Source organism: Salvia hispanica, chromosome 2, assembly GCF_029641045.1.
Source record: "Salvia hispanica isolate PSC_SH4W2 chromosome 2, Shi_PSC_v1, whole genome shotgun sequence".
Taxonomy (NCBI): Eukaryota; Viridiplantae; Streptophyta; class Magnoliopsida; order Lamiales; family Lamiaceae; genus Salvia; species Salvia hispanica.
In genome coordinates, this window is record NC_142693.1 from 40,618,264 (window position 1) to 40,629,791 (window position 11,528).

Sequence of the window (11,528 nt, forward strand, 5' to 3'; positions counted from 1 at the left end):
TAAGCACATGGTATGGAGACACACAACTATAACAATCCTTTTATAAGGTAATCCAAAACAAACTCATTTGTTGTAAGACCTTTGATAAAGGATCCATAAAACATGCCAACTCCATGGAAAAGTTTGATTTTTATGCAATAAAAGAACTTATCATGCCAAGACACACATGCGTCAAACACTTTGTATCTCTTGGTCCCAAATCCATCCACTCTACCAATCCACATACCTAACATTGTCTTCATAAAAGAATTGACATTTTTAGAAGGGCTAGGGATACACAAGAAAGGATCCTCATAGCTTGTAAGACTAAACTTAGCAAGTAATGATTCTAGATTTTCATGCCACATATCAAACAAACCACAAGTGATAAGATCAATACAAATGGGCATTTGAAAACAAATCACATTCACTTGTTTCATTAAATCGTTATCACAAGTTAAGGTGAGAATACTTGAACCTTGGGAAAGAGGTGATTCAACTTGACCTTGCGTCCATGAGTTCATCACCGGTAAGAAGTTACTCGGTGCATCCACGACTCGAGGTTCACATTCCAATCCTTCCAATTTCTGTCTCAAAATGTCATCCAAGAGAAAAGACAAGTAATAAGAGTTAGTGAAATAAATGTCATTCTCCTCACCAAGGGCAAAAATGATAGGGTGGTTCAGAGCCCTCCCATGGGTGATCTTAGAATCTAACAAGCAACCTTTTTTCCTCACATGTTTGTGGTTTTTCTCTCTTGAAAGTGTTGATTCACACTCACCCGCACCACTCTGTCTTGGCTTTTGCATCTCACATTTTCGCCTTTTCTCACGCTCTATTTGCTTTTGAAGCATGCTCTCATTTTCTAGCTTTTGCTCTTTCTCTCGATTCCCTCTCAAGTTCTTATTCCCATTATCAACCTCATGTGGCTTTGGTTCGTTGTTCAAGATTTGAAGGGCATTTAATGGCTCACTCCCGTCCTCGGCTTCCACTATGCTAGACATGCCATCATTGAAAGTTGGGCGAGCGTTTTCTCCATGTACGGCCGTGGAAGACTCTTCATCATCATCGGCAACAAAATCCACTCTATGCTTGACATGCTCTTTAACAAAGTGGTTAACATCGCCACACTTATTTTGATACAAGCTCTTTGAAGGAGTGAAGTTAGATGACAACCACGATGAAACCTTCGTGTGATGGCTAGGATGAGATCGGTCCACCTTCTTTGGTGGGATGCTTCTTCGGCTTGTGTCATCACCAAAATTTCGAGGGCTTGAGCTCTTCCTTGATTTACTTGAGACTTCCTCCCCTATTAACCACTCATGCACCTTAAGATGACCATGATCATTCATCCTCTTAGAGTTAGACTCTCCATGGAACTTTGGTACTTGTTCCCTTCTACTCCCTCTATCAAGTCCATCATCGTGATACCTTGACTTGTAGTCACTCCTAGCATGTCTCTCTCGGTCACTAGGTGCTATGGAATGGTTATGCCTAACTCGATCTCTTATGAGAGATATATTCTCATGGTATGCCGTAAATCCCTCTTGCATAGAATTCATGATTCCCCGCGCATCGCGCATCTCCTTCATGATTGAGGAAAACATCTCTTTGAGGGTGTCGTCGGATGTGGACGCGATGTCGTCCCCATCCTCCCTTCTAGGCGAATTGTGCTTAGAAATCCTCGTACGTGGTGGCATTTTCGGTACCTACAAAGAAGATAAAGAGGACTAGGGACACATCCCTTTTGTTAATAACACAAACAACGCACACACCCAAGAATGGAGACTTTAGTGAGGAGCTCACTTCCCAACCCACAAAGTATGTCCCCAATTCTGCAAACTCACACCCAATGTCTCTCGGAAGGTTTAGAGATTTAGTGGCTAGATACTCTCCCTCACTTGCTCTCGATGATGTAATCCCAAGGGTTGCACAAATAGCACAAACAAGATACACAACTAGGCAAGTGAAAACTAGTCCAAGAAGCCATAAGATTAGTGAAAGTAGGGAGCTAAGCCAATGAGACAAATTAACAAACACTTTGTGTGCACAATTTCATCCAACAACAATAGACCCAACAATTGATGTAATTTCGGCCTACAACTTTCCAACAATCAAATTGACATACCCAAGAACACATATATCAATTTATAGCTAAAGCCCACGGATAAGATTTGAGATCTCTCTTTTTTTTTTGACAATTTTCTAACAATTTTACTCTTTGGAGAATTTTTTTTTCTTTTTTTTTTTTTTTTGCATACAAGAACAAGAACCAATGGCTCTGATACCAAATAATGTGAATCTTCTAGATTGAAGACTCATGAATTTGCCCCGGACTTATTCTTGTAAATAAACCCAACAAATAAACAAGATAAACTAAGAAATGGAACAAGAAAAATGGATAAAAGGATAGATGATGGATTAGTGTTATGATTTAGGTGAAGAACAAGAAAGAAATCCCAAAGGCACTTTCACATACAAACACCTAATGGCTCCACAAACTAGCAACACAAGAACTAGCAAGCATACCTTTACAATCAACCTTAGCCCGGCAAAAGATCGAATGCAACCCGAAGGAATTTGATAAGTCTTCAAAAGATGAAGAAGGTGAGCTCTCAAATATGGAGAAATAGTCTCTTACAAATATTCAAAAGCTGAGAATGAAAACCCTACAAAAGAGTATTTATACTAAAACAAAAGTAATAGGGAAAATAGTCTTTGAAATCTTAAAAAAATGGCATTTTCGGGCAAAACGCCCGGCCCGGGCGTTTTGGGGCCTTGCCCGGGCGTTTTCTCTGTGGCCGGGCATTTTTTGGCAGCTCTGCGTGACTTTCGTCAAAAGGCCATAACTTCCTCATCCGAGCTCCGATTGAGGCGTGTAAGGTACTCACGCGAAGATCTTTTGATGATGAAGATAATGGTGGTCTTAGAACAGCATTTGGACATCATTTTTCTAGGAAAATTCTGGTTTGAGTCAGACCTTCGAATCCGGCTTGGCTCCTTGCCATATCTCCACCTTATTTTCGGACCCCAATCAACCCATGGCCCTCGATGTAGTTGCATCCTATGATTGTGAATACCCGGATTCACATCATCCTCTCCTTCTTTGTGAAAGGATTTGTCCTCAAATCCGGTTCTTAGATTCATCTTTCGGACACCCGGATTCACATCATTGCAAATTCTGGTTTGAGTCAGACCTTCGAATCCGGCTTGGCTCCTTGCCATATCTCCACCTTCTTTTCGGACCCCAATCAACCCATGGCCCTCGATGTAGTTGCATCCTATGATTGTGAATACCCGGATTCACATCAACTTGGGTTTTGGAATATTCTTGGTTGAATGAGAAAGAAGTAAAAGAAATGAGTGAAGACAAGTTATTTATGGATGTATTTTTTGATATATTTTTTTCCTAGTTTTTTTTCTAATTTCATTTTCAAATCATTGGTCAAGTATTTAGAAAATATGTCATTCTAATTAATCATGGATTATTATACTGAATGGGTCAAAAATGACTTAGTTATGTTCGTCTATGAGTTTTGGTTCCCGTAAAAATGGCAAAAAAAGGACAACGTTCATAAGCTAGACACACAAAGGTACCAAACATAATGATCTAGATCAAACTATTAAAACGAATATATATAGGATCAGTTTTTTACTTTAGTTTTAATATTCAATAATCGAATAAGTGGTCAGATGGATTACTTTAAACAAAACCAGATAAGTTGTTCTTGATGATGAATACCCTGTTAAATTCGGATTTGGAGCTGTTATTTTGATGTACAAGCACTTTCTTTTCAATACTTGGAGCAAAAATTAAATTTAGAGACATTTTTTTCTAAGTTTGGAAGTTGCAATGAGTAGAAAGTAGATAGTGCAGTGCCGATGAAAGTGAACAACATATGATATTTCCCCAACTCATTGAATTCCAGATGATTTTATCTAATTTTCAGGGGCTGTATTGATCTCCTTTCTTTTTGGATTTAATTCATTATTAATATATTAAAGTTTATAATGCTATAAGGATAAATTAGTGTATAGGGAGTATGTTTTATGAAGTAACAAATATTACTGGTATTTTTTAATATAGGCTACAATGATGGTTATGTTTAAAATCACCCTTCAGTGACTACCCTAGAGTTAAAAAGATAGGGCTAATGTATCAAAATGGTTACTTTTATAAGTTTTTGTCATGAATTGTAGGCAAAAAAATGATGAATTCACAAGTAAGAGTCATCGTAACCAAGAGAAAGTCCAACATTTTGCTATGCTGTCATCTCATATCATCTTTGTTACAAATAAACATTTCATAAAATTTATTAGGTTGAGTATGAAGCCAATGAGAAGTAGAAACCACAATATCACCTCATATCCAAAGCTTTCTGCCATCGAAGTATACAGCAATCAGACAAGCAACTAAACTACGGTCAGCAAATCCTGGAAAAACTGTTACACGAAACCGGTTTCTGGGGACGAAAACCTTCCCCATTCCAAGCTTGTACATGAGGCTAGTCTGCACAAACATGTAGGACAGAAACATCATGCTTAGTTAGAATGCACATAACAATCTTTTGTGTCCCCTTCTTGTTCTTATTTTGTTTAGAACAAAGGTTACAGCAACAGGAGAGTTCTGATCTTTGGCCATTTTAGTAGTGACACGAAGCATTTATACACATCAAACTAGAGCAAAAGGGAATTCATATATGTATGCATTTCTTTTCTCGGTTGAACTATAAGAACGAAACAAAGCTGTGGCATAGTGTGATTTTGAAGTACCTGAGCGACAATGGAGTCGCCTTTGTAGATGGTGCAGGATCTACGGAAAGGGTTGCCTTTCATCAGCAACTCGGTCTTTGAATCTTCGTTGTTGCTGTCATTAACAAGCAACACTCTGAACTCATTTCTACTGGTCTCATCCACATGCTTCTCTACTGTGAATATCTCTTTCTTGCCTTCACCGTTTCCCTTATATCCACGCCATGATCCTTTCTGCACCAAGAACAACATGCCAAATGCTTCAGAGGGTGATAAGAAACACTAACACTACCAACAAACACATTTTCAATCAAATTAGGTTCTGTTTGGAGAAATTGAACGACATACACAAGTCGAAAGCATGCGTGATAATAGAGGAAACAAAACTTTGAGCAGTTACAAAAGCTATTGTTGAATTTGTATTGATTCTCTCCAAATTAAGTGTCTCTAGTCCTCTACATAAGCTTGATATTTTTCGGAATAAACATTTCCACAAACACAAACCATACATACATCCTCACCTTCACCAATCCACTGCTAATATAATTCAATATGCTTGAGATCCAACAAACGTTTACAGTTAAATCTTCACATCATTCAGCTAATAATTAATATTAATAATAAGAATTCAAACTCTTATCGCATCAATATATTCAACAATGCAGAAATGAAGATAAAAAAATACGACGATCAGTGAGAAGCAACTCACGTGAAGTCGCTTGATTGAGAAAAGAATATTTCCAGAAGAATCGAGGAGCTGCTTCACACAATCCCGATCGGTAGCAGCTGAGGATTTGTTGACAGTGTAGACCAAATTTCCGGATGAATCGGCGTATCTGACAAATCCTCGGAGGCCGAGGCCCTTGTATTTCTTGGAGACGAATAGATCAAATGGGATTTCGGAATCCGCGGAGAGCTTGAAGTCTTCGAATGGGATCGACGAGTTCTCCTCCCCCATCAAATCATGGTTGATCAAGTAAAAGCTGTGAATTTAAAATAAATAAATTGGAGGAGTTGGAATTTTATCAAGAATTCTTTTTTCTTTCTCTGCTATGGGAATGTGGCATTGATCCAATCGTTGATAATGATTCAAAGTTGTAGGTGTACTTTTCAATATACACTCTTTGAGAATCTTTTTAATTACATGAAAAGTGGAGACTCTTTTAATTTGTTTATTTTATAAATCCATCTTCTTGATTAAATTCGAATGCATGAGAATTTTGGGTCTGATTAATTCCGATGATACGACTTTTCATCAATATTGCATTTTATTTTGGACTAAGCAATCTAATTTAGGTCACAATGTATTGCCAAGACTATTGAACTTTTAGTGTTACTCCTCCGGTTCTTTTATACTTGAGTCATTTTTTCATTTTGGAAAGTTCCCTCTTAGTTAACTAATTTCAATATATATAATTTTTTTTTTCTTACTTTACTATTTCTACTCTAGGGTCTTATTCTAATGCTTATAGCACCCTAATCCAAAATCAAGACTAAATCTCCACCCTTGGATTTTAAATTGAGTGGATGAGATTAAAGCTCACAAATCTCAATAAATAGTAGACAAAATATCAACAAAAGGGTAATATCGTCATTATGTTATCATATGATAATTTTCGTGGGTGTTTTTTTATATCAACATTGTGTATTACAAATATCAATAATATGATATAAGAATATCAACATTAGTACAAGAAAATATCAACACATATTTATTGAGATTTTTACATGGTTTTATTGAGATTTTTTGATGTATTTGTTGATAAAAATTTGGGTATCAACATTTACGAAAACTAAAATAAAAAATATTAAATTTCATCATCCGAACGTCGTCGGAACATATGCAATTGACATCTCGTTGGAATCCTTATTAAATTATCTTTAATTTGATATATTTTTTACGAAAAAATAATTTAAATTGAGAGAGTTACGTAAATTTAAAGATTTGAGATGATTTTGAGGAGAGAGAAAGTAGTTAGTTATAATTACTACATATAGGATTTGACATTAATACCCTTTTAATTTAATTAATAATTATTTAAATTTAAAATATATTACACTTGACATCATATTAACCAAATCTTCTAATCTAATGATTGAAAATTGGTCTCAATTTGAGATTGGTAATTAGTTAGCATTTCCTCCTACTCTTTTATCTATTTATTTAATACACTCAACATTTATTTTCTTAAATTCTATACCGAAAAATTTCGCCTCATAAAGGGAACAGAGGGAGTACTTATTTAGAACTCCGATAACATTAATTTCTTTTTCTATGAAACAAAATATAAATTCTAACGTCATTTTCTCACTGCTCAAAATATTTCGAACGACAAAGTTGTGTAGAAAATTCATTAAACTGATCAGAAATCATTTTCTAATGCACAAAAAACAAGCTAACATAGAGTTAAAAGCGCGAGTCACACTTAGTGCCTAGAAGTTTAATATTCACATCTCATGTGAAGAAATACCAAAACAAGGCTCAAACATTGCGTCCTCACCAATATGATTCTTCATCTTCTAAGTTTTCATCAGCATAGTCTAACCAGTCATACTCCTCCGAACCCATGTCAGACAGACCATACGATACTTCACTTCCGTCTTTCGGATTATCAGACTGGCTTCCAGAAGTTGTACTCTCTCCCTCCGATTCTTCATCAGATGATCTGCTCTCATCCTCATCCTCATCCTCATCCTCGTCCTCGTCCTCATCCTCCTCGCATGTCTCTTCATCCGGATAATCGTTCAGGGGATTGTTTTCACCTGAGATTCCAAAATATGTCATTCAGGGTTTTGATACCTTCCACACACACAGGCAACATGAGAGATAGAGAGGGAGAGAGTACCGTTAGAATCATCACTTTCATATTCTGTATCATCTGGGCCATCATAGAAGTCTTCATCATCATCAACTTCGATCCTGATCCAGATTATTAAGTTAGACAAAGGAAATCATTTGTAGCTTAACCACAACCACACTGAAAATGAAAGCCTTACTTCGGAATTTGGCTAGCATAATCAGCATCCAACTCATTTACATCCTCCTCAATAGTATAGACATCATACACGTACCCATCTGAAGATGCCACATTAAAAGTAGCAGATTACTAACAACACAAAATCTTATATCACATGAGCGACCATAGGATATCAGTTCAGCTGCATGACAGATAGTTATAAAAAAACAGAATATAAGATCAACAAAAACAAATAAAACCAAACAATTAAAAGTAAGATTTGATATCAAGACAAAAGCCAGTATGGTTTGATATTTAATTAAAAGTAGTACTAATATAGTATATACATATAAGAAATTTCAAATTAGTAATCATCCCTGGATGTGAAATCACCACATACACTAAGAAAAGAACAAATCACAGAGGCAGACCTTGTTTGGTAACAAGGTTGTGGATATCGTGTTCAATCTCCTCAGCAGCAGTTGGTAAAACTTCTCTCAGGAGAGGCAAGAAGTCACCCATTATCTTGTACTCATCTATATCTGCTTCCCTGGGTTATAGATTTGGATATCAGAACAAAGACATCATAGCTTGTGTAATGATGCAATATCACCACTTCTGAAAGTACCGTACTTCTGATTTTTCGCCTCAACGATGTGCTCCTTAACGGCGTGCTCTTCAACATCAATCCTAACAACATCATAGAGTCGGCACATATCATATATAGCATCATCACCAGGATTGTCTTTCTGCAGCTTTCTGCTTCTCCATATTTGCTCAAAGCGAGCATTTCTTGACAAAACCTTAAGGGTTGAACATAATAGGTCAATGTGTGACAACAGCATGTAATGCAAACCTAAAATGCACTATACCTCTTGACTCTGTCTTGCGTTGACCAATCGCTGACCTTCTTTCTGAAGCATCAACATTACAATTTACAACCAACTATTAGCAACTCTTTGTATTAGCGAATACAGATACTCAAAGCAAGTCTCAGTACGAGTAACCAAGTGTAATACCAAATACTAGTAAGGTCTATCAATGTCTCAAAAGCACAGTTTCAACAAGGTATGTATGAAACTCGTCATGTTAAATCGTGAAACAAACAATTGCCAGAGCATGGATATACCCTGGAACAGCTTAGTAACTTAAACTATGAGAAGGATTGTGTAACATGAGTATTACTACAGGACCTTGTCTACACATGCAAGAAATATTTATTGGACTCATGGGGGGAGGGAGAGAAAGGTTAGAGAGAGCTCACATCCACAGTCTTGAAACTCCGTTTTCGTTTTTCAATTTTCTCATCTGATTTCAACTCGTCCGATGAATTAGGCTGCAAAATATATGATAAATTACTGAACTTCCTATTGCTCTCGCCAGTCAGGAAATACAATCCGTACAATCTGCTATAACTTGTTTGTATGTAATTTCTATAGTTACTATTCTACAGTCTACACCACCCAAAAGATAATCAATATTTATAAGTAACCTAAGAACTAACCACGAAAGATCGCAGCACATCAAATGTATCCTTGGAGCTAGCAACTGTCTCCACATGTCGTACCAAGATTTTTTGCGTCTTGAATTCCTCCACTAAAAGATGTCAAAGGCGTGATTAATAAATACGTAAACATGTAAAAATCTTCAAAATTAACATAAAAACATTTACAACACTGAAACTAACTGAACAAACTATTTCAACACATACGACATTAAAGGTTTTTAACAGCATGTAATATCATATTCTTGCTTTTTTGCATCAGCACTCAGTTCATTGCTGCATAGATGTCAAATGTAATGCAGTAGAAAGAGACCTTCAGCGACACTACAGAGTAAACACTATCCTCCAACCATGCTAATTTCTACTTAAGCACTTCGCCACTTGTGTGTTTCAGAAAATTGGCTGTTCACAGCTCCACTTCTTAAATTCCAAGCCATACTTTCGATTTAAAGTGTTGTTTATGTTCATAGCTGACAAAAAATCTAGCATTAGACTCGATAAACGTGTAAAATTGAAGGAGCACAAGAACTAATTCAATCAAATCGCGACAAATTGAAAATAAAAGGTAAAGGACAGCTAAAAAAGGAACACATTAAACCAGAACGAAATACACGATATAACGCACCTTTACTCGAAGAAGCATCAGATATTGATAGCTTTCCGAAGTCGATCAGCGGACGCTTAGCAGGCCTCTCATGGATTTCCAGCCCTAATTAAGGGGGAAAGCTCAAAATCAACAGCTTAGAGAACACAAAGAAACAAAAATATCGCAACACAGATACTCACAAAAAGCATCGAGCGCAAACTGAGAAACTTTCCGCTTAACCCTGACAACCACCGGCTTGTCGGCAGTGGGCGGAGCAGAGGAACTCTCCGCCATTATTGCCAGATTCGATCAATTTCGAGAGTTAGGGCTTAAGGGTTTTAATCCACAATTATTTGCGGGAGAAATAGACTACAGTTTTGAAATTTATATTTATTGCCAATATATATGATTGGATGCCTTTCTCCATTTGCGATTTGTCATTATTTTTTAACCACCAAATTACTTTATTATCATCCACACTCTATTTTGATATTGAATCATACATAGTTTAATATAAAATTAATAAAATCATATTTATTGAAAATGAGCTCATCTCATTTACAGTGAGTAGATATCGATAATGAAGCTTTTAATTTTTGTTGTTACAGTGATTAGTTAAAGATGATGAAAACTTTGATTATTTATATTTCACTACTATATTCATTATTTTAAATTAAAAATATAGTACTATATGTAGAAGTCAAAGTGTACAAATTAAAAAAGTTCTTTAAAAACTTGAAATGGCAAAACTGATAATTTTTTTTTTTTTTTAAATATGCTATACCAATGACCTTAGTAGAGAGTAGAGATCGGCAGCCCAATAGGTGGCGTGAGGGTTGAGACCAACGACGGCGAGAGCAATGAGAGGACATGACGAGGCGGTAGAAACGATGTTGGATGTCGACACTACATCGGCTAGAACCGAGAATGAAAGAAACCAAAGATAGGCGAGTGGCGCAACGCTTAGAAGTTAGAATAAACCAAGAGAGTAGACGAGAAAAAAGTTTAAGGAACAAAATGAAACATTGAAAAATTAGGGCTACAATTCGTCTAGTTGGTTATGATCGATCGATCAGTTCTCGAATCGATTACCATCAAACATAAGCATTGTAACTGGACTGTATTTGGCGCAATAATCGATTAACTGATAACGGCATAACCACATAAGTAGCCCTAAGTGTAACAACCTGAAGGAGAAATACTCATCACAGAAAAATACATTGATAATCTCTTGAAAAATTTCACATAGAAAACTGAAATTTAGTTTTGTCACTGAATGATAACGAATGATAAGATGAAGAACGATGATTATTCTAAAAAAGCTGATGCACAACTCTTAGAATTCTTGGTGATTTGCTTATCGACCTTGCTAACACAAGGCTATATATTGTTCAAAGTGTGAGTATGGTCTCTAAGAGCATCCGCAATGGTCGGCCAGCGACCGGCTAGCCGATTCGTCGCGCTAGCCGATCGGCTAGCCGAACCATTGCAATCGCCAAGGGCGATTTCGGCGAGCGGATTGGCGTGGGCTGGCCGATCGCTCGTCGCTGGCCGAAGCGCTAGCCGATCGGCTAGCCGCCATTGTGGAGGCCCGATCGGCCAGCGCCGATTTTCAATTTTTTTTTTATTTTAAAATCATATATAAACGCGATTTTCGTTTCATTTTCATTTGCACCACTTGTTTTAACTAGTTTTCTCTTTCTCTAACTTTCTGTACAAGAGCATCATCGAGCGATGGATCACAACAACG

At 36.7% G+C, this 11,528-nt stretch overlaps 2 protein-coding genes across 2 annotated transcripts; both read right to left on the reverse strand.

Moving 5' to 3' along the window:
* Positions 1–4,215: 4,215 nt before the first annotated feature.
* Positions 4,216–5,819, reverse strand: LOC125201898 (LURP-one-like protein (DUF567)). The gene is made up of 3 exons (XM_048100186.2): positions 5,441–5,819; positions 4,753–4,965; positions 4,216–4,489 (listed from the first exon to the last, which is right to left on the reverse strand). The coding sequence occupies exons 1-3, from the start codon at positions 5,687–5,689 to the stop codon at positions 4,343–4,345; spliced, it is 609 nt and encodes a 202-aa protein (XP_047956143.1). The 5' UTR covers positions 5,690–5,819; the 3' UTR covers positions 4,216–4,342.
* Positions 5,820–7,054: 1,235 nt separating this feature from the next.
* On the reverse strand, positions 7,055–10,143 carry RDM4 (RNA-directed DNA methylation 4). Its single transcript, XM_048100185.2, has 10 exons — positions 9,979–10,143; positions 9,818–9,901; positions 9,193–9,284; positions 8,953–9,024; positions 8,561–8,602; positions 8,322–8,491; positions 8,120–8,238; positions 7,729–7,807; positions 7,578–7,651; positions 7,055–7,494 (listed from the first exon to the last, which is right to left on the reverse strand). Exons 1-10 carry the CDS (start codon positions 10,070–10,072, stop codon positions 7,229–7,231), a joined length of 1,092 nt encoding a protein of 363 aa, XP_047956142.1. The 5' UTR covers positions 10,073–10,143; the 3' UTR covers positions 7,055–7,228.
* Between the last annotated feature and the right edge of the window lie 1,385 nt (positions 10,144–11,528).